The sequence below is a fragment of the Lepidochelys olivacea genome (genome assembly GCF_965140295.1).
Source record: "Lepidochelys olivacea isolate rLepOli2 genome assembly, chromosome: 1".
In the NCBI taxonomy this organism is placed as follows: domain Eukaryota; kingdom Metazoa; phylum Chordata; order Testudines; family Cheloniidae; genus Lepidochelys; species Lepidochelys olivacea.
Window position 1 is genome coordinate 213,926,244 of NC_140411.1, and position 25,417 is coordinate 213,951,660.

General features: G+C 48.3%; 1 protein-coding gene across 1 annotated transcript; it reads left to right on the forward strand.

Moving 5' to 3' along the window:
* Positions 1–13,100: 13,100 nt before the first annotated feature.
* Positions 13,101–19,156, forward strand: TMEM139 (transmembrane protein 139). The gene is made up of 3 exons (XM_084641059.1): positions 13,101–13,462; positions 15,966–16,274; positions 18,009–19,156. The coding sequence occupies exons 2-3, from the start codon at positions 16,027–16,029 to the stop codon at positions 18,418–18,420; spliced, it is 660 nt and encodes a 219-aa protein (XP_084497185.1). The 5' UTR covers positions 13,101–13,462; positions 15,966–16,026; the 3' UTR covers positions 18,421–19,156.
* The last annotated feature ends 6,261 nt before the right edge of the window (positions 19,157–25,417 follow it).

The window sequence follows — 25,417 nt, forward strand, 5'->3', positions numbered from 1 at the left end:
GCAACAGAATTCAGCTTGCAGGCAGTGGCCAGGCAACAGAATTCAGCGTGCAGGCAGCCTGCGGGCTCTCTGGGATGATCGCTTCACACAACACCCTCCCCTCCCCGCACCCACTGCGGGGTTCCGATGAGGCTCTGAGCAGGGATGAGCCCTTTAAACTAAACGCGACCAGCCCAGCATGGCTGGGTTCCCTCCCGTCCCTCCCTGAGTGGCTCTGATCAAGCTCTCACTCACCAGAAATGCCTTCTCCAGGGTCATGGTCCTGCTTTGAGCAGGGGGTTGGACTAGATGACCTCCTGAGGTCCCTTCCAACCCTGATATTCTATGATTCTATGTTTCTATGGTCCGGAACCATGCTTTGGGAGTGGGGTGAGGCTATTGGCTCCAGCGTTAAGAATAGTTCCTGGCTAGGGGGAAAAACGGATTCCCCACTTGCTGCCTATGCACTGTCCTCCTCCTCCTCCTCTTCGTCCTCCAAAAACTCATCCTCCTCACTCCATGTTACTCCCCACTTGCAGGTGTCCACGGACAGTGGTGGGGTAGTGGTGTCATCACCCCCCATAACTGCATGCAGCTCACGGTAGAAGTGGCATGTATGGGGCTGTGACCAGAGTGCCCGTTCACCTCCCTGGCTTTTTGGTACACTTGCCTGAGCTCCTTGATTTTTGTATGACATTACTCCAGGGACACAGAACAGCCTCTTTCCGTCATGGCCCTGGAGACTTTAGCATACGTATTTGCGTTTCTTTTTTTGGAAGGTAGTTCTGCCATAACAGATCTGTCTCCCCAACATGCAATGAGATCCAGTACCTCCCATTCGGAGCATGCTGGAGCTCATCTGCGAATCCAGGGCTGTGTGGTCTCTTGTGATGGTGGACTCTGCATGGTTGCCTGTGATGGTGGACTGTGCTGATGGTCACCTGTGCTGATGGTGACCAAACAGGAAATTCAAAAGTTCCCAGGGCTTTTACTGCCTGCCTGGCTAGTGCATCGGAGTTCAGAGTGTTGTCCAGAGCAGTCACAAGGGAGCATTCTGGCATAGCTCCCGGAGGCCAATATCGTCAAATTGCGTCCACAGTACCTGTAACTGCGATCTCAGTTTTAGCGCTACTCCACTTGCCAAGGTGGAGTACAGAAATTGGAGTAAAGAGCCCTTTAAATCGAAAAAACTGGTTTGGTCGTGTGGACAGACAGTTTTATTTCGAGGTAACTAGGCTAATTCCGAAATAACTGCGTACTGTAGACCAGGCCTTAGTATTGCCAAATATGGAGTTTCAATTTCTAGCTGATATAATGTGGCCCATATCCATCCCCCACAGCACCTCTGGGCAGGGATGGTGTGTGATCCCGCAAACTAAAGAGATCTAGGCTAAATTCCAGCTCTGATAATGACATTCTACATTCCTAAAATCCCCCATCCTTTTTTATTCCCTGCCTTAAGCTGTTATTTACTGTTACTGTAAATTGTTAGATAGCTGTGGCATTCCACCCCAGAGGTGGCAGCATTTTAGGGGTGGGTGATTATGCTGGTACACATTGTTTGTAAAACAGTTTGGGATTCTTGTAACTGTAAGGGGATATTTATGTTATTTCTGACAGAGAAGAGACAGGACTCTTACGAATGCAAAAGCTATTCTGTTCGGGGCTGCAGGACACAGACAGACCTTGTAGTTCTCTCTGGCTCACAGGGTGACAAGGCAGCCTGTGCTGCCTAGTGTCACCACACTTGGGCCTGGTCTGCACCTAAATCTTAAAGAGACAAGGTGGGTAAGGTAATATCTTTTATTGGACCAACTTCTGTTGGTGGGAGAGGCAAGCTTTTGAGCTTACACAGAGCTGTTCTGCACAGAACTGAAGAAGAGCTCTGCATAAGCTCTAATGCTTGTCTTTCTCACCAACAGAAGTTGGTCCAATAAAAGATATTACCTCCCCCACCTTGTCTATATACTATCCTAGGACCAACATTGCTACAAGAACACCACATATACTTAAAACTTAGATTGACCTAGCGATATTGCTCAGGGCTGTAAAAAACTTCATGCCCAGTATGACATAACTATGCCGACGTAACCCCCACTGTAGACACAGCTTGGTTGACAGAAGAATTCTCCACTGTTCCACCTATGGCCTCTTGAGGGGCTGGATTTACCACTGCAGCAGAGAAACCCCTTTCATCACTGTAGTAAGTGTCTAGGCTACAGCAGCGTAGCTACAGCTGTGCCACTTTAGCACTTGTCATGTAGATATACAATATGTATATGAATCTGGGAGGCAGTGACCATGAGTTGGTTGAGTTCAGGATCCTGACGCAGGGAAGAAAGGTAAGCAGCAGGATACGGACCCTGGACTTCAGGAAAGCAGACTTCGACTCCCTCAGAGAACGGATGGCCAGGATCCCCTGGGGGACTAACTTGAAGGGGAAAGGAGTCCAGGAGAGCTGGCTGTATTTCAAGGAATCCCTGTTGAGGTTACAGGGACAAACCATCCCAATGAGTCGAAAGAATAGTAAATATGGCAGGCGACCAGCTTGGCTTAATGGTGAAATCCTAGCGGATCTTAAACATAAAAAAGAAGCTTACAAGAAGTGGAAGGTTGGACTTATGACCAGGGAAGAGTATAAAAATATTGCTCGGGAATGTAGGAATGATATCAGGAGGGCCAAATCGCACCTGGAGCTGCAGCTAGCCAGAGATGTTAAGAGTAACAAGAAGGGTTTCTTCAGGTATGTTGGCAACAAGAAGAAAGCCAAGGAATGTGTGGGCCCCTTACTGAATGAGGGAGGCAAACTAGTGACAGAGGATGTGGAAAAAGCTAATGTACTCAATGCTTTTTTTGCCTCTGTTTTCACTAACAAGGTCAGCTCCCAGACTGCTGCGCTGGGCATCACAAAATGGGGAAGAGATGGCCAGCCCTCTGTGGAGATAGAGGTGGTTAGGGACTATTTAGAAAAGCTGGACGTGCACAAGTCCATGGGGCCGGACGAGTTGCATCCGAGAGTGCTGAAGGAATTGGCGGCTGTGATTGCAGAGCCATTGGCCATTATCTTTGAAAACTCGTGGCGAACCGGGGAAGTCCCGGATGACTGGAAAAAGGCTAATGTAGTGCCAATCTTTAAAAAAGGGAAGAAGGAGGATCCTGGGAACTACAGGCCAGTCAGCCTCACCTCAGTCCCCGGAAAAATCATGGAGCAGGTCCTCAAAGAATCAATCCTGAAGCACTTGCATGAGAGGAAAGTGATCAGGAACAGCCAGCATGGATTCACCAAGGGAAGGTCATGCCTGACTAATCTAATCGCCTTTTATGATGAGATTACTGGTTCTGTGGATGAAGGGAAAGCAGTGGATGTATTGTTTCTTGACTTTAGCAAAGCTTTTGACACGGTCTCCCACAGTATTCTTGTCAGCAAGTTAAGGAAGTATGGGCTGGATGAATGCACTATAAGGTGGGTAGAAAGCTGGCTAGATTGTCGGGCTCAACGGGTAGTGATCAATGGCTCCATGTCTAGTTGGCAGCCGGTATCAAGTGGAGTGCCCCAAGGGTCGGTCCTGGGGCCGGTTTTGTTCAATATCTTCATAAATGATCTGGAGGATGGTGTGGATTGCACTCTCAGCAAATTTGCGGATGATACTAAACTGGGAGGAGTGGTAGATACGCTGGAGGGGAGGGATAGGATACAGAAGGACCTAGACAAATTGGAGGATTGGGCCAAAAGAAATCTGATGAGGTTCAATAAGGATAAGTGCAGGGTCCTGCACTTAGGATGGAAGAACCCAATGCACAGCTACAGACTAGGGACCGAATGGCTAGGCAGCAGTTCTGCGGAAAAGGACCTAGGGGTGACAGTGGACGAGAAGCTGGATATGAGTCAGCAGTGTGCCCTTGTTGCCAAGAAGGCCAATGGCATTTTGGGATGTATAAGTAGGGGCATAGCGAGCAGATCGAGGGACGTGATCGTTCCCCTCTATTCGACATTGGTGAGGCCTCATCTGGAGTACTGTGTCCAGTTTTGGGCCCCACACTTCAAGAAGGATGTGGATAAATTGGAGAGAGTCCAGCGAAGGGCAACAAAAATGATTAGGGGACTGGAACACATGAGTTATGAGGAGAGGCTGAGGGAGCTGGGATTGTTTAGCCTGCAGAAGAGAAGAATGAGGGGGGATTTGATAGCTGCTTTCAACTACCTGAAAGGGGGTTCCAAAGAGGATGGCTCTAGACTGTTCTCAATGGTAGCAGATGACAGAACGAGGAGTAATGGTCTCAAGTTGCAGTGGGGGAGGTTTAGATTGGATATTAGGAAAAACTTTTTCACTAAGAGGGTGGTGAAACACTGGAATGCGTTACCTAGGGAGGTGGTAGAATCTCCTTCCTTAGAGGTTTTTAAGGTCAGGCTTGACAAAGCCCTGGCTGGGATGATTTAACTGGGAATTGGTCCTGCTTCGAGCAGGGGGTTGGACTAGATGACCTTCTGGGGTCCCTTCCAACCCTGATATTCTATGATTCTATGACTCCCTTATCTGCTTTCTCCCTCCTCAATTAACCTTCCTTCTTCCTCCCCTACAATATTTCCTCCTGTTCTCTCATTCCTCCCACAGTACTCTATTCTTCCTTCCTTTTGTACCATCTTCTAGCAATGGGTCCCCTCCAGCTCTCCTGACACTGGTTCCCTGCTGTACTCCCAAATCCTCTTCTCCTACCCTGGCATCAGGTTTCCCCTCCATTCTCAGCACCACACTAATAGCTCCAGCCCAGCATCAGAAGCCAAGGCAACTGCAGCATTCTACCCAGGAGCAGCACACAGGCCCCAAAAGCTGGGTGCCTTTGTTTCACTAGGTGAGAAAGACCATTAGGTGTTGGTAGTCGGTGTCCCTAGACAGGAGTGAGGGATGTGGCCTGTGCAATTCATACAGCACCCAGCCAGTCTGCATATACCATATGGTACACTTAGAAGCACACCATTGTTCTGTTCAGAAAACCTGGCTCATAATCCATTGCAACTGATGTTATTTTAAACTGGGACCATGACACTATTATGATTAGTGCCTGAAGTGCCACAGACAGCTAAAAAATAATAAAAAGTAAAACAAAGGGAGTTTGTCTGGGTTGCAGAGATGTTAGATAGGAATGGGTGAATACCTGCTCAAGGGATTATTTTCCCACCAGTTCCTTTTCATTTTGGGATTCTGGCACAAATGTATTAGGGAAAAGTCCTATAGAATTTGACAGAAAATGGGATGCTTTTTATGGGTTTTCTGAACAGTACTATAGAACTTAAATATTATTGTTCCTGCTCTAGAATTCTCATTGAGGGGTCATAAGAGCCTATGAAAGGATCTTATTCTCTTTTAAATCCTGTTGGATTTTAGAGTGGTGTCTGTAGAAGCTCACTGGTTTTATCCATATTCAGTTCTACTTGACTTTTCCCTGAGGGGAAGTCCCTCTCCAGTGTGCTCATGTTTGGCTCTACATTAAAATCCATATCTGTACATATCCCCTTCACCCTATGGTGCCACTGGGCTCTGATGGGTCATTATTAGGACCAACAGTGTTGCTAGCACTCATGATTTTATCACAAGTCTTGTGATATTTTGTGTTTTTCCTCTCTGAGAGCCCTGTTCCTGGAGCCCAGGGGTTACAAGAGAATCTCAGCTTTCATTAAAAGAAAAATGTTCTAGATTTCTTTGTTGTAGAGAAAAGCTTGAAAATGTGACCCAAACGCATCCTAGAGGCTAGGAAACCAGAATGCAAAGAAAAATAACTCAACACTCATTATTTTTGTAAAAATCTCACAATTTCGGGGCCATTTTCATGATTTTGGGGCCTAACTTGTGAATTTTGAATGCTTGGGGTGGATAAATACTGAGGATTCCTGGAAACCTTATATCTTGGTTAATTAGTTCCTTTTCAAGACCTGCAATCCTGGAGCAACTCCTCACCACAAATGCAACTCTGCATGTGCAGGCTTGAGGAATTCTGTTAGGAATGCAATGCTTCCATCTGTCCGAGCAATCTCTGCCTTTCTGCATATCCCCAAAACTCGCTAGGCTTCAGCAGCAGCAGTGCAGGTTTCCTCTGCAACACTAGAGCCCCTCCCAATGTGCTTTAACCCTTATATAGTAGGAACATAGAGAATAGCTCTGTTTCCATGGCCTGACTTTGACCCTGACAAAAAGGGGCCAGGCAGCAACCAGAGAGGTGACGTGAGAGGTTTTTATGGTGTGTATACATAGTCCACAGGTTCTGGAGTGCGTCAGAGGACAGGGAGGAAGTTACCAGCTAGTAGGACAAAAGTGAATAGTCAGCCTCTGACAGGCTACAGCTCAAGCACAACTGACATTCCACATGCTTCTCTAAAGTGCTGAGGAATAGCATAATTTAGTTGGGACTCTGCCCCCCCCCCACCCCATTCACTCAGGATCGCCTAGAGGGAGCAGTACCACATCTGCCACCTCATCTGCTGCCCCATGGCTTATGTACACAGTGCACAACCGTTCTCTGGATCATAAGCTGATAAGGAAAAGCAAGGTCACCTTCCCTCAGGGTGACTTGGCAGGACCTAGGAGAAAAGGGGTGGGGAGCAGCAGATGCAAAGGCACTGTGTTCCCAGAGCAGAGAATGTCCAGGATTTCAGCAGAACAGAGAGAAGGGAGCCAGACCCTCTGGACATGCATGGGTCCCATAGGTGGTTGCTCTGACTTTCTGTAATTTCTTTCTACATACCACCAGTGACATTAACCCTTCTAATTATACAGGTATTAATGGCATCATGGAATCTATGACATATGCCAGCAGCACCTCTCTAGGGAGCAGAGCAAGTTCCTCCAGACTGTTTTGATAAGAAAGCTTGCTGCAAAGAGCAGGTTAATTAATAGCAGTCTGGACAGGAGGCAAGGGAAAATTAGAAGATGAGAGGAAATAGAGAAGAGATGAATTACTAACCAGAGATTGAAAGAATGACTTAAAGACAGACAGATAGTGATACCGTGAGCAAGAGAGAGAGAAGTGATAGTCTTGTCTACACTAAAGAAATGTGCGATCACTTGAGCATGCCTCTACCACACTTGGAACCCTTTCAGTGTATGGTCACCAACAGTTGATATGTGTATCAATTAGAGCTGATTCCAACAAGGCTAGCCATCATGTTAGTTTGTGCAGTGCCAGTTTCAGTGTGGACAAAAATTGCAGACAGAATAGCATGTGGGGCAAACACTGCTCCACATTGCTGAGGCAGTGTCATTGCTGAGGCGGTTTGCCTGCTCTTTTTGCTGCACTCCACTGTACACAGACCTGCCTGGCTGGATGCCACTTATCTGTACAAATAGCTCTGCACACACCATGGAAGTCAGCTGGAACCTCTGTCCACGATACGCAATTTCTTCTGCTATAATAGCACTTCCACCATGATCAACTTTGTTTTAGTCATGCTCTTGATTGCCATTAACGCATGTCTCAGACCAGACCTTTTTGTGAACAGGCTGCCAGCTGGCCAGCTGACATTTGGGCCCTGGGAAGAGGAGGAGATCCAGACCCAACTGAGCCTTGTAACTAGCAATATCCTGGCCAAGCTTAGTATAACCAGGACCAGCAAGCCAGGCTGTGAGAACAGTAAGTCCCTAAAGTACAATACAGCAAGGCCAAGAATAATCAGTCCAGCTCTGCATAGGAATTCTGCCCATTTTATGATTAACTTAAACAGTCCATCAGGACTCTCTTCTCATCCAGCCGGGAGTGCTTAGACAGCCCCAAAGTGCCTTGAGATGTAGCCATGGGGGGGCCAGGAGCAGGGGAAAGAAAACACCTGCGGACCAAGAAGCCACATCAGGAGATGCCTAGTACGTTGCCACGGTTATAGGAATTCTGGGTGGGAGGAGAAGGGGAGATCGCAAGAGTGTATAGTGCAACCAAGCCAATTTATCAGAAAGAGGAGGAATCTGGGGATGATGGACCCTCTGCAGCAGGTATGTAGCTTTTTATTGTAAAATATATTAATGGGGACTGAGTTTGCTGACTTGGTGGGTGGGGTGAGGTGGAGATTTCCAGATTCCATGAACACTGCCAGTAGTGTCCATGAAAGGGTAGATATAGCTTCACATATGAGTAGAGGTGTCCATGTCTCCCCCTGCATATAACACCCTCTCCCTTCACGGTCACTGTACTAATCACCAGCAAGGCCTTTTCTTTCCCACCCATCCTGTCCCCTTTTAAATCCCCAGGTCTTGGAATTTCCATGGACTTCCCAATTTGGCTGTATGGTCCACTGTTCCCAGTCATGGTGATGTGACCAGCTCAGTGCACAGCATCTGGCTGAGCCATGCCACATTGTGAGACTCTAAATGGCAGACAAATGAGGAAAAATGCCAAAAGTAACACCAAAATCAGCATGTAAAGAGGCAAAAAATAGGAGGATTTTATTGCAAGAAATTATGTGTTGGCTATTATGGTCAAAATATTTACACTGCTTTGTATTTCTGAGTCCATATGCCAGCTGGCAGAAGCTACAGAAACATAAATGCTCAGACTGTGTATTTACAATTGCATTACAAACTGTCTTCCTCATGAATGCATGACAGTCCTATGACTGTCATAGAATATCAGGGTTGGAAGGGACCTCAGGAGGTCATCTAGTCCAACCCCCTGCTCAAAGCAGGACCAATCCCCAACTAAATCAGTCAGTCCTAAGAAGATTCACTCCAGCTATTTATGTAATTCCATTAATACTCTATATAGCAGATATTGATTAAACTGATGTACAAGTAACACAGGTCATGACTAGTGAGATAAAAACAACAATGCAGCAGAGATATCTATTAATTCTAGCCTTTATTTTACCCTGATCTTCAATGCCAATATCCAGAAATTTTTCATAAAACAAGTCGGCTTACTTCGCTATTACATTTTTAGGCAAGGCAAATTTCTCTCCACTTATTCCAAAATCTAATAAAGCCTCTCCTCCAACAACTAATGCCAATGTACCCAGCTTTTTAACTCTCTGACAGCTCCCTTCTTTCATTTGCTGAGATTCTTAATGGAGATATTTTCTAAGGTCCTGTTTGCTTCTAGTAACCAACCCCTTGTCGCCCCATTTGCAATGACCACCGCATGCATCCCACTCTCTTGCTTTTTCATTGCCTGCCTATTCTGCTATTGAATAAGCTCCCTCACCACCTCTTACTTTTTTAATTGGTGTATAAGGATTCTAATTGTATGTTGTCAAGGTTCCTTCCCCACTCTGAACTCTAGGGTACATATGTGGGGACCTGCATGAAAGACCCCCTAAGCTTATTCTTACCAGCTTAGGTTAAAAATTCCCCAAGGTACAAACTTTGCCTCGTCCTTGAACAGTATGCTGCCACCACCAAGCGTTTTAAACAAAGAACAGGGAAAGAGACCACTTGGAGACGTCTTCCCACAAAATATCCCCCCCAAGCCCTACACCTCCTTTTCTGGGGAAGGCTTGATAATAATCCTCACCAATTGGTACAGGTGAACACAGACCCAAACCCTTGGATCTTAAGAACAATGAAAAATCAATCAAGTTCTTAAAAGAAGAATTTTAATTAAAGAAAAGGTAAAAGAATCACCTCTGTAAAATCAGGATGGTAAATACCTTACAGGGTAATCAGATTCCAAACATAGAGAATCCCTCTAGGCAAAATCTTAAGTTACAAAAAGACACAAAAACAGGAATATACATTCCCTCCAGCACAGCTTATTTTATCAGCCATTAAACAAAAGAAAATCTAATGCATTTTCTAGCTAGATTACTTACTAACTTAACAGGAGTTGGAAGGCTTGCATTTCTGATCTGTTCCCAGCAAAAGCATCACAGACAGACAGACAGAACCTTTTGTTCCCCCCCTGCCCCTCCAGATTTGAAAGTATCTTGTCCCCTCATTGGTCATTTTGGGTCAGGTGCCAGTGAGGTTACCTTAGCTTCTTAACCCTTTACAGGTGAAAGGGTTTTGCCTCTGGCCTGGAGGGATTTTGTAGCACTGTATACAGAAAGGTGGTTACCCTTCCCTTTATATTTATGACATATGCCCTCTAAAGAATGAACAAAAGCATTTCTTTTATCTCATTGTTTTGGTATATCAAGGACTGTATGGGCAATTGCTCTGGTTATAATGCTGCTGTTTCCTGTTTCCCAGTACAGCATCTATCCCAGATGGTGGGCCTTCTGGTAGGACAAGGCAGGCTGGTTCCTTGATCATGGCAGCCTAATCATTTTGAGGGCCTTCTCATAGAACTGCACATGGACATGAATAGGAACTCAGAGCAAACATACCCCCTTGAGGAGCACAGGTGATGGCCACTATCTTGGCCAGCACACTGGGGACTGAACTGGGATCTCAAGATGTAACAATAGTGAGTGGGCTGCTTCATTTAGAAGGAGAAATTAAAGTTGCATTCAGGTATTTCTTTGATGCAATCCATTTTCTTTACAAAGAACATAAAGGTGCTGTTTCCCTGAACACAGCAGGAATCAATATATTTGCTCACCGCACTAAGCCCCACATTAGCCAGCACTTAGCCCAAAATATCACTTTCTCTATGCTTTTGCTCAGGACCACATTCCAAGTGTTTGTTCTGGCTGTATCTTTGGCTTTCTGATGCTTCTCTTTCAGCTTCTCTGGTGTTTCTCTTTTTCTGCTTCTCTCTCATACACATAGGCACTTCGCTCCAAGCCAATCAAGCCCCTGCTCCTGAGTTTATTAGATCATAGAGGAACCCGATTGGGCTGTATAGTTCAGCTTCTACTGCAGCCTTGCACGTGGCTTTGTTTTGGGTAGAGGTCCCTATTATTTCAGCTATCTGGTTCCATAAAGAAACTTAATTGTTTCTTACATTTGTCAGGAATGAGGAGTTATTCTTACATCCACCAATTTCAAAGAGGTTTAACCCAACCTATAACAATAACATTGCCGTTGTCCAAAGGGTTTTTATGGTGTCTACAGCCAGCATGCTAGTGTGTTAAAGTATATAACAAAGCATGTTTTTAACATAAAAGCATCCATGTACTTCGCACATCAAAATGCACAATACAGAAAGCAGATATGATAATGACAACCTTAATTGCTGAACAGTCACCACAGGTCTAGAGCCATTTCCAGCTCACATTCAGTCTCCAAAAAACACAATCCTGGACCTGCTTGGTGTATAGATGAATCTTCTTCTCACCAGGTTTGAGTAGACAAGACTGCACAAGCCATGGCACTAGGGAGTGTGCAGGGCCACTAATGTCATGGTTGTTCAGTGGGAAGAGAGTTCAACCTCATCCACTATTGAAAAGTCCAGAATTTGTGGAAATCCTGATATCATCCATTTTGTCTGGCTGCCCTACGTACATATCCATGAACATCCTGACACTGGCACCACAGGAGTTATAGCTCAGTGGTTTGAGCATTGGCCTGCTAAACCCAGGGCTGTGAGTTCAATCCTTGAGGGGCCATCTAGGGATGTGGGGCAAAAATTGGGGAGTGGCCCTGCTTTGAGCAGGGGGTTGGACTAGATGATCTCTGGAGGTCCCTTCCAACCCTGATAATCTATGATTCTATAGGACTTTGGGGAGCGTCACAAGGAATTATGGGAGTCTGAAGTCTTCTCCTATATTTTCCAACTTCCTGAGAATTCCAGAAGACCTTTCAAAATCTCCTAGAATCCATTACTTCTGGGAGCTGTGCCAGGAATTGTGGGATAAGCACCCAGAAAGCAGTATTACTGCATTGCTGTAGAAGAGCAGTTGTGTACATGGGGGGCAAAATTCCAAATGGTCCATCACCCAAACCTGTACAGCTAGTGTGGGTGCAATGCCCTATTGGTGCTTAGCAATGGTTCACTTCTCTAGTGAAGGCACAGCAGGGGAGATAGAGAGTCATCTCCAAGTCTTGTCTACAGTGCACATATTCACTGTGCTGACGTGGTTTCTGCAACAACGCTCAAATTAGTTTATCCTTGCCTATACTGAAGCTAAACTGTATTCTAATACTGTACCTGTCCTTGACAATCATTGTCAATAATGCATCATTTCTGTGTTGTAAACAAGTCCAAGAAGTCATGTTCCACCAAGATTTTACTGTAGATGGAAACCTTGCAAAAAGTGTGCTAGAAACCAGCGCCTGATTGTCCCTTCTTTACACTGATGTAAATCCATTTACTTCAATGGAGTTCTCCTACAGGTGTAAGTCAGAGGACAATCAGGCCTCAGTCCACAAAAACTAAAAGAGCTGAAAGTGGTTTAGCCCCATCTATGCTAGCAGCCAAAATGTTTTTTCAGCTCCAGTTGAAGGAAGTCCAAGGGGCAAACTATTGTTAACAATCATTGTCAACAATGACAGGTTTCAGAGTAACAGCAGGAGAGTGGGGTGGGGGGAGGTATTTTTTCATGCTTTGTGTGTATATAAAAAGATCTTCTACACTTTCCACAGTATGCATCCGATGAAGTGAGCTGTAGCTCACGAAAGCTTATGCTCAAATAAATTGGTTAGTCTCTAAGGTGCCACAAGTACTCCTTTTCTTATTGTCAACAATAGGACTGCTTCCTAGTACAGACAGACCCTTGCAACTGCCAGTTTCTGGAGGCCATTCATGTGGAAAATCCATGTTTGAGAGCTTATCATGATTTTTACTAAGGGTTCAAATGATCACTAGATTTGGGGAAGATTTCAATACAGGCCTCCCACTTATCTGTACTCCTCATCTCCAGATGTGTCTATGATAGCAGGAACTCCACTTCAGCCCTCTGGGAGTTAATAACCTGATTGTCTGCTTCTCCTCTTTTGTTCTTAAAGTCCAAAAGGGCATAAACTAGTATGTGAGACCCAGCAGCCAATGCGGGTACATAACTTACATTTTCATAGAGCTCATAGAAGTTTTATGTGTGGGCCATGATGCTTCTGGGCTGGGCCTGGACAGGGATCGGGGGCCTTTCTGCAGGGCAGGGAGAAAGAATAAAATCCTCACCGAGAAAGGAGAGAACGTATATTAGTAGAGGGAGGTGGGCCAGAAACACAGACACAAGCACACCCACACTACATACCCCGCCCTTTCCCCCAGCTAGCTTCCTGCTCTGCTAGGACAGAACAGCTAGGGAAAGAACGGGGAGGAGAAAAGAGGAGTGAGAAGGAGCACAGAAAAGAGGAGAGAAAAAAGAGAAAATAGATGATCATACAGAAGTGAAACTTTGGATTCAGTGCTTGGAAAAAGGAGGCCAAGCCACTGTAACAAGGTCTCGCTGTGGTTTGCTACCTTCCCACATTCACTGCTCACCAGCATATAAAGAGCTCCCTTGGGAGTGTGAAAGGAGTCAAGGGAAGAGAAGGGAGAGCTTTTGGTAGCGTCTCTTTCTCAGGTCAGGGAGAGGAAGGCAAGGAATATATTCAAAAGAGGCTTACAGATAGTTCCTTGGAATGAAGAGAGAAGGCAAGAGAATATATTGGCTGGTACTGGCTCCAGAAGGCTATCTCTGGTGAGTGTATGCTGAAAGTGATGGCACAAAGGCTGCTGCAAAAGACTGTCTTGATGGAGGCAGCTGGAGAATGTGTGTCTGTGCGACTGCTGTGTGAATCAACGTGTATGAATGTGCATATGTGCTTGCAGGAGTTCAGATGTGCATAGGTATAACTGTACGTATACCACAGCTGTGTATTTGTCTATGGGGGAAGGGAGGTGTGTAAAAGAGAGTGTGAGTGCACACATAAGTAGGCTTACAGGGTTAGCCCCCAAAGGAACAGTGCACATACTAGGTGCTTCAGAGAAAGGCAAATGTTATGAGGATATTCCCTCCTGATGTCTTGAAACATAAGATTTGATTAGCCCTAGTCTGGTTTGTAGAATTACAACTATTAATGCTCACAATATCACCCATCCCTTTTTTAAATCTAGGCATGGCATTTGATACAATGTGTGTATGAACATTTGTTTGTGAGTGTGCCTATCTAAGTAAGAATACTTGAGAGTGTGCTTGGGAGTAGATGTGGTTGCCTATATTACTGTGTGTCTGTGGTATGTCTGGGTACATGCATGAACATGTCCATGTATGTGCCTGTTTGTGAATGTGTACATGCTTGTGTGGGTGTATTCACCTGCCTGTGAATACATGTATGTGCAAGTGTATGCCTATGAAAGTATGTATGCAAATGTGTTTTTATATCTGTATATCTATCATAGAATCATAGAATATCAGGGTTGGAAGGGACCTCAGGAGGTCATGTAGTCCAACCCCCTGCTCAAAAGCAGGACCCATCCCCAATTAAATCATCCCAGCCAAGGCTTTGTCAAGCCTGACCTTAAAAACTTCTAAGGAAGGAGATTCCACCACCTCCCTAGGCAACGCATTCCAGTGTTTCACCACCCTCCTAGTGAAAAAGTTTTTCCTAATATCCAACCTAAACCTCCCCCACTGCATATCGTTTGTATGCGTGTGTGTTTGAAGCTGTGTGAATCAGTATAATCTGTGTGAATGCAAGAGTAAGCATTAAATAAAGAGAAATTTGATTTTGATTACAAAAACAAAAAACATCCTGTGTAGGTCCAGGCAAATGTCCAGCACTGGTGTCTGTATGCCTATCACTTCTCTCCCTCTCTGTGTCACTATTTCTGTCTTTTTCCTGTTCTCTGTCCCTCTCTCCTTTCTCCCCAGCCTGAGTCTGGGATTTCCTAGGTATGCAGCTCCATTTCTAGTCTCAGGCTCTGCACTAGCAACATGGGAGGCAAGGGCCCTCTCTCTGTAGAATGTTCCTGGAACTGTCCAGTGTTTGCTAACAAAGTCTGCGTCGATCTTAGATAGGGACAGGGTGGCCTTAGAAGCAGCGTTCAATACAGCACTGACTTCACATAAGGAGAGCATTCCCTAGCCTGGGATGAGCTTGTGGCTGGCCTATGGGACCAATGTTCACTAACACCATAAAGCAAGGAGAGGGATCCCTCAGGTGTTTCCCTAGGATTGACCAATTGTTAGAGGAGACTTGTGCTAGTGTCAGACGATAGAGGGCGTCCTTGCACTGTAATTTTGCTGTGCTGTAAGTATTGACTCTGAGGTTTGCCTGCTCTATTCTCCTGAGTTTTCCCACTAAGCGGGGTAAAGGAGGGGACAACTCCTTACTTCTGGTCTTTGCTTCAGCACCAGAGGTCCCTGGTATTTGTGACATACAGGCTGCAACACAATGATAATCCCTGTCTCCTGCAACAAAGAAAAGATGACAGGGAGAGTCAACCAGGGAGTCAACTGGGGTACTTGGAACGTGGAGGTGGGAAAGAGCCAGCCAACAGGAAGGGATTTGGAGGGGCCACAGTGCATCTAAAATAAACCCCAACAAGATTTGTGCTGAGTTTTGCCTGTGTGCTGGAATCAAAGCTGAGTCTGGTCACAGCCATAGGGTATGCATAGAGCCCTGCAAATCTGGGGATATCTACCTTATATCTGCAGATATGTGCATCTGTGGATGTGGATATCCACAGACCATTTTTTGTGGATTGCAGATCAGATGTGGATACAAATTATGTAGCCACACAGGGCTCTAGGTATATGGCTGCATGTTGCACATTATTTGACAACAGACGCTTATGCTCAGGCAACTGATATTCCTGTGTTCAAGGATTCAAGTGTGTACATGCCACATTCCATTATCTTTTGTTACTCCATTGTGTTTGCCTGTCATTTCTTTTATATATGCCCTCATGGGAGAGTATTTGCATGTCTGTGTACATTTGTCCACACTAATTTCCTCATATTTGTGCATGTTGACCTGTAGACATGTTTGCATATGTGTATCCTACATTTGGTGTGTATTTGCATAAGCATGTCCTCATGGTGATGTGTATTGATATTGGCATCTATTTATATACCTGTGTCCCTGTGTTGTGCATGTGCATGTTCTTGTGGTGGCATGTATTTGCACAGGCATGCACCCATGTTGACATGTTTTGTGGTCTCATGTTTTATGTTCAAAACCCCTCCATATCTTCCACAGATCTCTGTTTCCCCAGCTGCCCAGCCTTCTCCCACTGCCTGCCATCACCATCCACATCACCATGTGGGTAGAGTCACATTGGAGAGGCATCCGCCAAGCTCTGTTGTTTGTCTTCACTGCTGCACTTCTCACTGGGGTCACCATGCTGGCTATCTCCTCTACCATCAACCCCGTGGGATTCTTCTTCCTGGGGGTGGGGGGCATGTGCCTGATTGGCTACCTGCTGAGTGTGTTTGTGGAATGCTTCCTGAAGCATCGGCACCCACAGGATACAAATCAGGCAGCCACAAGGAGGCAGAGCCAGGCAGGGTAAGCAACTATATCTATTACTTCCCTTTATTTACTCCTTCCTTCAGCCACAACCATTTTAATCTTTCCCTTTCCTCATCCTTCTGCTACCCTTCTCCCAAGAGGCAAAAGTCAAAGTCCATTCCAGGAGGCACAGTAATCTCTTCTCCTCCCATATGGAGGTTCCCAAAGTCACAGGATTTTAGAAATGTAGGACTAGAAGGGCCCTCTAGAGCAGTGTTTCCCATTTTTTTTTTATACCAGATACTGGTTTGCTGCCTTCCTAAACTGTGTCAGGGAGATCTCAGGGACTGGCGCTGGTCCATGGACCAGTCGTTGAGAAACACTCCATTAGAAGTCATCTTGTCCATCCTCCTGTTAAGACTGGGCTAAGTATTTTTTACAACACAGATATCACATTCATGGTATTCCCTTCACTGACTCAGAGTCCATTTCAGAGGCCACATAGATCCAGCCCAGTTTTCTCTGCCCCTCAGTAATCCTGTCTTACCCCAACCTTCCCTGCAACGCTTTCCTGAATGCTAGCATCACTAATGAGCCAGAACAGAACAACTACTGTCTTGCAACAAAATGAGCCACACAAGATAGGAGATAGAAATAGCTGGGGAAATGCTATGGTATGGTATATGCTCAGCTGGGTTTCTGCTGCTCGCTTCTCCAAACCTCATCTCCAGGGCAATTATTCCCTAGAAAAGTAGTCTCTAATTTTTGGTGCCTCTGTGTTTTGACTGTCCAACTTGAGACACACAGGGACTGAATTTGAGAGGCGTTGAACACCCACAACTCCTATTGGCTTCAATTAGAGCTGTAGGTGCTAAGCACCTACATAAATTAGACCCAAATTGTCTATAATTAGACACCCAAAAATAGAGTCCACACAGGGCCTTAAGTTCTCTGTACCTCAGTTTCCCCTATCTGTAAAATGGAGATAAGAAGTTACCCATCTTGGTAAAATACTTTCAGATCCTCAGATGCTGTATAAGAGGAAAAGATTATTTATTATTAGAAAGGCAACATATTAAAAACTGATTTAAATATTTTTTTAGATATTGTTCATTGCCGCTGCCTATTCTGGAGGCAAATAGCTCATGAGAGTTAAAAAAAAAAGATTAGATATTATTAGGAAGAACTGCATCTACAATGTTGTTACCTAGGATAAAAATGACAAGGGCTGTCAGTTCTCCTGACAGATACCCGTTAATTCTACATGGAATAGAAAGTTCCTATTATTTAAACTAAAATACAGTATTTCTTATTTTCCTTACTCTTTGTCTTCAAAAAACCCACCACTGCCAGTCTGATATAGTACGGTAGAGCTAAAAGGTGCAGTGTTTTTTCTCCCTATTAATTGATTTTAAATGTTGGCAGATCTGCTATGTCTGCTAAACTGAGCACCAGTTGATGGGTCAGGAGGAAACCAGACTAGATAGATTAGTATGATCCATTGTGGCAAGTGTTGGAATACCAGGCTAGATGAACCATTGTTTGGATCCTGCACAACAGGAGGTGGGATATTGAATTATATGAACCAGTGTTCTGATTTAGAGTGGCAGAACATGGCATACAGGACCATATGGACTAATGATCTGAGAACTGCTGACCTGTTGAGCTATTGTCTGTTGCATGGCCCCCATTCTGGAGGACTCAGATCCCCTCCCTCATGGGTTTATCTCTGTGTAGAGTATAAACATCACAATGTCCTATTTAGTCAATGTCCCTATCTTTTGTGTGTAGGGTGAATGCTGCCTATGAAGCACCAGCCTATGAGGAGGTGGTGACAATGACACCAGCCCCAACAGTCTGGACGATCACCTCCAATTCAGGCACAGTGCCCTCAACAGTGGGGGAGCCCCCACCATACAGTGTGGTCATTGAGCCGCCCAGCATGGCAGAAACTGGGGCGGAGACCTTCAGCATCTCAGTGGCATCAGGCATCAGGCGTGCCTCTGAGACAGACGCAGGCTCCAGGCTGCACCTTAGGTTGGTGCTGCCCCCGAGGATGCAGCGCTTTGTCTCAGATATCCATGACGTCAAAGGTGTTGAAGAGAGGCTGGAGCGGCTGGAGCCACTCACCCCACCACCTGCTTATGAGAGTCCCACTGATGATGATGTCTTTGCAGAAGCTTTCCAACCCTCAAGACAATGATTAAAAACAGACAGAGCCTGCTTGTTGTGGATGAGGCACAAAACCTATCTAGTGCCACCACAAACTGGAGAAAGGGGGTCAGTGCTGTGGGCCATGTCATGGAAGCACCAAAGGGTCCACAATGGAGGATGTGGGGCAAAGATGGAACATTGAGCCCACATATTTGCCAACATCCTGGATCATTCCTTAGATTTCATGCTGTCTTGGCATCTTCCTCAGAAATTAAGTTTTAGGTTTTTCCAGAAACAATACAATAACTGATGGGCTGTGAGTTAGAAACTATCCCTTAAAGTGGGTTGTTCAGAACCAGGGTAGTCTTAGATGAGAAACAGAAATGAGTGACTACTCACCAGCAGGTACCAAAGACATTAACGGCCTTGCAGAGACAGCCCTACATTTTATAGGGTCCTACACTACACAAAGTCCCTGTCTGTCTGCATCCCCTCCTGAAAAGCTATTTATGGGACCCCACAGATTCCTTTGCCTTCTCTCCATGGAGCCAAAAGGTGGAGAAGAAACACAACTGTCTTAAAGGAAGCTGGGAGAAGGAATTAAGGGACTTAACTGTCTGCCATGGACTGCTGGGACCAGAATCAGATGGGTCTGTGCATGTGGAACTGATTGCAAAAAGTGTTCCAGAGCCACTGAAGGCCACAGCCCAGTGCAGCTGCATTAGTTGCAGGAGCCCAAGTTGCCCTGCATCCTTGGAGAATAACCAGAAATCTAGGTTCCAACTTACTACAGTCTTGAATTTATATATTTTTTTAAACTTGTATTTTTAGTGCTGTTGATTTATGATTTTTTAAAAATACAATTAAGTGTGTTTCAGCCAAAGCTTCACTTCCCAGTGACTTATTAAATATTACTGGTATTACAGTAATGGCTACATGTTCCAACCAAGATCAGAACCTCATTGTGCTAGGCAGTGATAAACAGATAGTAAAGGACAGTTGCTGTCCCAAACAACTTACAAGACAATGGATAGGAAGAAAAAAAGTGTGTGTGACACCTTATATGGCAGTCTCTTTTGGCGTTGAAATATATTAATTTTGTTTCCCATAGAGGCACTATTGCAGAGAGAGAGAGAGAGAGAGAGAGAGAAGCAGTACTCTTCATACTTAAAACAGTAGCAGGTCTACCACTCCTTGAACCACACTAGAACTTCTGCAATAAAGCTTTTGATTCTACTGGAATCCTTTGCATGTTCAAAACAATACTGCAATGGACCCTCTTGACAGAAGGGGCATAGAGAGACAAAGAATGAAGCAGTATGATCTAGAACAAGAAGCCCAGATGCACACTGCAAAGCACAGTGGACTAAAGGAATGAACCCTAGATCAGAGAATGGAGGTATCATAGCCAGCAGCAGGGGTGGGGTGAGCATACATCCAGTTTTGGCTAGGACAGTCCCTTTTTTAAGCCCAGTCCCGGCCCCCCAAGGGGCTGTAGTTGGAGCAGCTGCAGCAACCAAGGGTGGGGAGGTCCAGCAGCCGACCAGCAACCAGATAGCAGAGAAGGAGGGGGTGGTGTCTGGCCCAGCCAGGGGGGAGCAGCTGGAGCAGAAACAGCAGCAGCAGGGAGAGCCCATGGCCTAGCAGCAGCACCAGCAACAGGAGCAGGAGCCCTCTCTCTCCTTTCTCCCTCCAGGCCAGAGGGCAGCAGGAGGGTGATCCTATTGGGATCCAGGAAGTGGGCAGGTGAAGCCCTCCCACTGCTAAAGGATCCCCCCCAGCCTAAGAGTGGGGTCCACAGGACCTGGAAACCAAATGGTTATGGGGGTCAACTAATGAAATAACAGGGATAGGAGTGCGATTGAAGGGTCAAATGAAGGGAACCAGATGGGGACACCGAGCAGAGAACCCCGGACAGCGCCTACTGCTCCTCAAAGGCATCAAGGGAGTCAGTGGATGGCACCCAGAGGAACTCTGCCCGGATACGTGAACGGATGGAGGATTGGAAATAGGCCCCACAGTCACAGGAGACTCCATCGGCCGACCTCCTCACGCTGGTTTTATAGATGGCCGTTTTAGCCAGGGCCAGGAGGAGGTTGACCAGGAGGTCCTGTGACTTTGTGGGGCCATGGATAGGGAGTGCATAAATAAGAAGGTGAGTGGAAAAGTGCAACCAAAATCTTAACAAAATGTCTAAGAGGAGCCGGAATAGGGGCTGCAGCCTGGTGTACTCCAGGTAAATGTGTGCCAGGGTTTCCCTCATGCTGCAAAAGAGGCAGGTGTCTGGGATAGGGGTAAACTGCGCCAAGTACACGCCCGTGCTCACGGCCCTGTGAAGGAGCTGCCAACTAATATCCCTGGCGGGCCTCGGGACCAAGGTGGAGTAAAGGCTGGCCCAGAGACAGGAGGCCGAACGACAGACCATCCCTACACCTGAGCTCCAAGAGGTCCCGGACCACATACAGGTTGTCAAAGATGGTGCGACCCAGGACGGTGTAGGTCTGGTCTCGGTGGACCATGTCCGCCACCATGGACCCTAGCTGCAGCGAGATGGCTTTTGCTACGATTTTGTAGTCCATGCTAAAGAGCGAGATGGGACGCCAATTTCGTAAATCACGGAGGTACCCCTTCTTCGGCAGTAAGGTGAGCACGGCTCGCCTGTACGAAAGAGGGAGGACCTTGCTCTGCAAGGACTCGGCCCAGACGGTGACTAGGTCTGGCCTGAGGACATCCCAGAACATGCGGTAGAACTCCACGGTCAGCCCATCCATGCCCAGAGATTTATTGGTGGGCATGCAGTGGAGGCTTCTGAGAACTTGGCCAGAGTGAGAGGCAGCTCTAGCTGGTCTCGGTCACCCGCTTACTGTAGGGAGTTTGTCCCAGAGCACTCTGCAAGTGTTAGGATCGGTCGGATCCCGGGAGAAAAGGCCTGCGTAGAAGGCCCTGGCTCTCCCGCACATCTCCACTGGATCCGTGAGGGGGGTGCCGTCCTCTGCCAGAAGGTAAGTGACATACTTCTTGGCCCCCCTCCTTTTCTACGGGGCATGGATCATGGCTCCCACTTCCTCTATCTCCCGAAGGAGACGGATGTGGGATTGAACAAAGGTGCCTGGGGCCCGATGGTCTTTGAGGGCCCGGAGCTCCTCCCACTTCTCCCGGAACGCTCCGCAGAGGGATGGATCCTCGGGGCTGGCGGTCAGACGCCTCTCCAGCTCTAAGTCCTCCTGTTCCAACTGCTGTATTGCCGCATCCCTCTGTCAGCTGGCGCCCCGGGTGTAGTCATGGCAGAAGAGCCGGGCTCGCACCTTCCCCAGGTCCCACCACCGCCGTGCCAAGGAATAGGCACACCGCTGCCTTTGCCAGGCCAGCCAGAACTCCTGGAAGGATGTCACAAAGCCCAAATCCTCCAACGAGCTGTTGTTGAAATGCCAATAGGCCGGCCCCAGCCTCTCCGGTGGTTAAATGATGATCAGAGAACGGGGCCGGCTGGATTCTGGAGGAGTGGGCCTGTGAAAGGTGAAAATATGATAAATAGATGTGGTCCAATTGGGAGTGGCGCGAGCAATGGGCCTCCACCCGGACAAAGGTGAACGTCGAGATGTTGTCCAGGTGGTGGTCGCACCAGACGTCCACTGGGGAGTGAAGTCTGACAATCTCCTGGAGGATGTCTGCGGTGGCCAGGCACTGCTTGGTCCCTGAGCAGTCCCACTCCTCGAGGGTGTTAAAGTCCCTGCCCAGGACCAGGCACTCTCGAGGATCCAAGGTGCCAAAGAAGGCGGACACCTGCTGATAGAAACGCAGCCGCTCCGGGCTCGATGTCAGGGCAGAGACGTTGACGAGATTGATCACAAGCCCCTCCATACAGATCCAGAGGTGCAGCAGGAAACCCGGCACAGTCTCGGCGACCCCCAGCACCTCAGGCTGTAGGTCGGGAGAGAACAGGGTTGCCACTCCAGCTGTACGAATGGTGAGATGGCTAAAGTACACCCTGTCCCCCCATTCCAGCTGCCAGCTGTCTTCGGCAGCTGGACCCATATGGGTCTCCTGCAGAAAAACCACAGAGTACCCCCACTCCCGAAGGAAGGAGAGCACCCGGCTCCTGCGGAAACCCATCCTACAGCCCCAAGTGTTCAATGTTACAAAGATGATGGGTGCCATGAGGAGGGCTTGGGGGGATCCTTGCTGGCAGGATCGCTCATGGCCCCCGTCAGGCCGTGCAGCAAACCGTGACCTACCCTGTAGGTGAGTAAGGAGTCACGGAAGAGGCGGACCCGCTGGTAGGCTGCGGCGGCCTGCTTCCTGGTCCTTTTACCCTCCCCCATGAGGGCCCTTGCGGCCCAGAGGATTTGATGAACCCTGGGGGCCAGGGGAGGGGCATCTGCAGAGCTGGCAGAGGGAGCAGCGGGGAGGGCCGCGGCTGTGGGGGCAGTCACTGCCATGGAGGGCCTGGTCTTTTTGGTGGGGCCCTTCCCCTTCTTCTTACCCTGGCCCTTCCTGCTGGCTGGGGGAGCTCCCCCAGAATCTGAGGGGGCAAGGGATGTGGCAGCAGCAGAGGTCACCCTGTTGCCTGCTGCTGCTGATGCCCCAGCGGGGGCAGTAGCCCATGGTTTGGCAGCGGCGGTTGAGGTAGAGGCTTGGGGGGGGTGACGGAGGGGCAGGTGGGGGAGTGGCAGCTGGGTCTGCTGGAGGGGTCCAGCCTGTCTTGTCCCCTGCAATAATGAGCGGGGAGGGAGGGGAAACACCGGAGAGAGGAGAGGAAAGGGTAAGGCGGTCAACCACTCCTCCCTGCTAGGCTGCAGGGAGGGGAGGAGGGCGTCAAAAGGGGTGGACTGGATGGGGGGAGGCAATCAAGGGCTAGGGGTCAGTTACTGACATGGGGTGGGATTCAGGCTCCTCTAGCTGCACTAGGGAATGGGGGAAATACAACAGCATTGGGGGGGGTGTAGTGAAAGAGGTTCAAACTAAAATGGGGAGGGGCACAAGCGCATGGGAGGGGGCATGGGCACATGGAGCAAGGGGCTAAGCAGGCTGGAGGTAGGACAGGGAATCCAAGGGGTTAGCTTCAGAGGCTGGGGTGAGGCAAACAAACAAAAGCTGCAGAGGGAAAAGGGCGGGGCAGGCAAACAAACTGAAGCTAGTATGGGGGGCTGGGGCAAAGGGGAGGGGCAAAAGGCTGCTAGGGGCAAATGGGGCAGGTAGCAAGGGGCAAAGCTGTGGGAGGAGGTCAGTTCAAGGGGGGGCACATGTGCCCACATGCAAAAAAAGAGTCCTTGTTTGGGCTGGCTGCTGCTTCTGGCCCAAATGGTGGAATCAGGGCATGGCAAGCCAAGCAAGCAGCTGAGTCCAGAGGCAGGAGCTGAGGCAGATGGTAAACAGCCAGTGGGGGCGGTGGAGGGGGCAGCAGTGGGGGGGGGGACAACACAGATGGATTGGGGGGCAGGCTCCATGCCACACCCACTGTGTCCCCACAAACACAGTCAAAACCCCCACCACAAGAGCACAGTTCAAAAGTTACTCAGTCCAGGGTTGGAAAGCCCCCTCCACGGTGATCTGCAGAGCCTCTGTGTGGTCCCCCACTGGTAGATGGTCCTCTTCGTTCTCCTCCCTGAGGATCCAGCAGCTTCTCGGCAGCAAGCTCCTCAGCAGTAGCTCCAGCAACTCCAGGTGGCAGTGCAGGCAGGCAGAAAGGACCCCTCTTAGGTGGTGGTGGTGATGGTGGTGTCTGCAGCAGCAACAGCTGGGGCCCCTCACTCCCCTCCTCTGGGTAGTGGGCCAGCATCCCCCCACCCCCCAACGGGCTGTAGTTGGAGCAGTAGCAGCAACCAAGGGTGTGTGTGGGGGGTCCAGCAGCTGACCAGCAATCAGGTAGCAGAGAAGGAGGGGGTTGTGTCTGGCCCAGCGGGGGTGGGGGTGGGGGGGAGAGCAGCTGGAGAAACAGCCCTATTGGGATCTGGGAAGTGGGCGGGCAAAGCCCATCCACTGCTAAAGGATCTTCCCCCAGCCTAAGAGGGGGATCCACAGGACCTGGATACCAAATGATTATGGGGGGCAACTAATGAAATAACAGGGACAGGAGTGTGGTCAAAGGGTCAAACGAAGGGAACCGGATGGGGGAACCGAGCAGAGAACCCCGGACAGCGCCCACTGCTCCTCAAAGGCATCAAGGGAGTCAGTGGACGCCGCCCAGAGGAACTCTGCCTGGATACGTGAATGGACCGAGGATCAGAAATAGGCCCCACAGTCACAGGAGACTCCATCGGCCTCCTCACTCTGGTTTTATAGATGGTCATTTTAGCTAGGGCCAGGAGGAGGATGACCAGGAGGTCCCGTGACTTTGTGGGGCCATGGATAAGGAGTGCATAAATAAGAAGGTGTGGGGAGAAGTGCAACCAAAAACGTAATAAAATATTTGTGAGGAGCTGGAATAGGGGCTGCAGCCTGGCACACTCCAGATATACGTGTGCCAGGGTTTCCCTCACGCCGCAAAGGGGGCAGGTGTCTGGGATAGAGGTGAACCGCGCCAAGAACACGCCCGTGCTCATGGCTCCGTGAAGGAGCCGCCAACTGATATCCCCGGCAGGCCTCGGGACCAAGGTGGAATATAGGCTGGCCCACTGGGGCTCCTCACCCTCCAAAGGTGGCAGGAGGTCCCGCCATTTTGTATCGGGGTGGGACACCAGGGTGAGGGCGTGTAGGTTGTGGAGTATGAGCGTGTATAGATGTTTCCTTGGCATAGTTTGGAAACAGATCGGCTGCAGCTTGTGCAGCTGGCTCATAGTGAAGGGGTGAGCGAGTCGGTTGGGTCCACAGGGCAGGGGCCCAATTAAAAGGTCCGGCGGGCCTGGGGTAGAGGGTATGCGGGGCGCGCTCTCGTGCAGGACCTGGTCGAGGTAAACCTGAGCAGCGGGCGGCAAAGCAGCCTTCACCTCCTGAAGTACGCGCTGGGGAGTATGAGGTCTGGAGAGCCCCATGCGCTGAGCAAGTGTCAGGGGATGCAGCCAGTCTCCCCGGTTGTAGTTGAGGTCTCCGACTCTTGTGACTTCTGC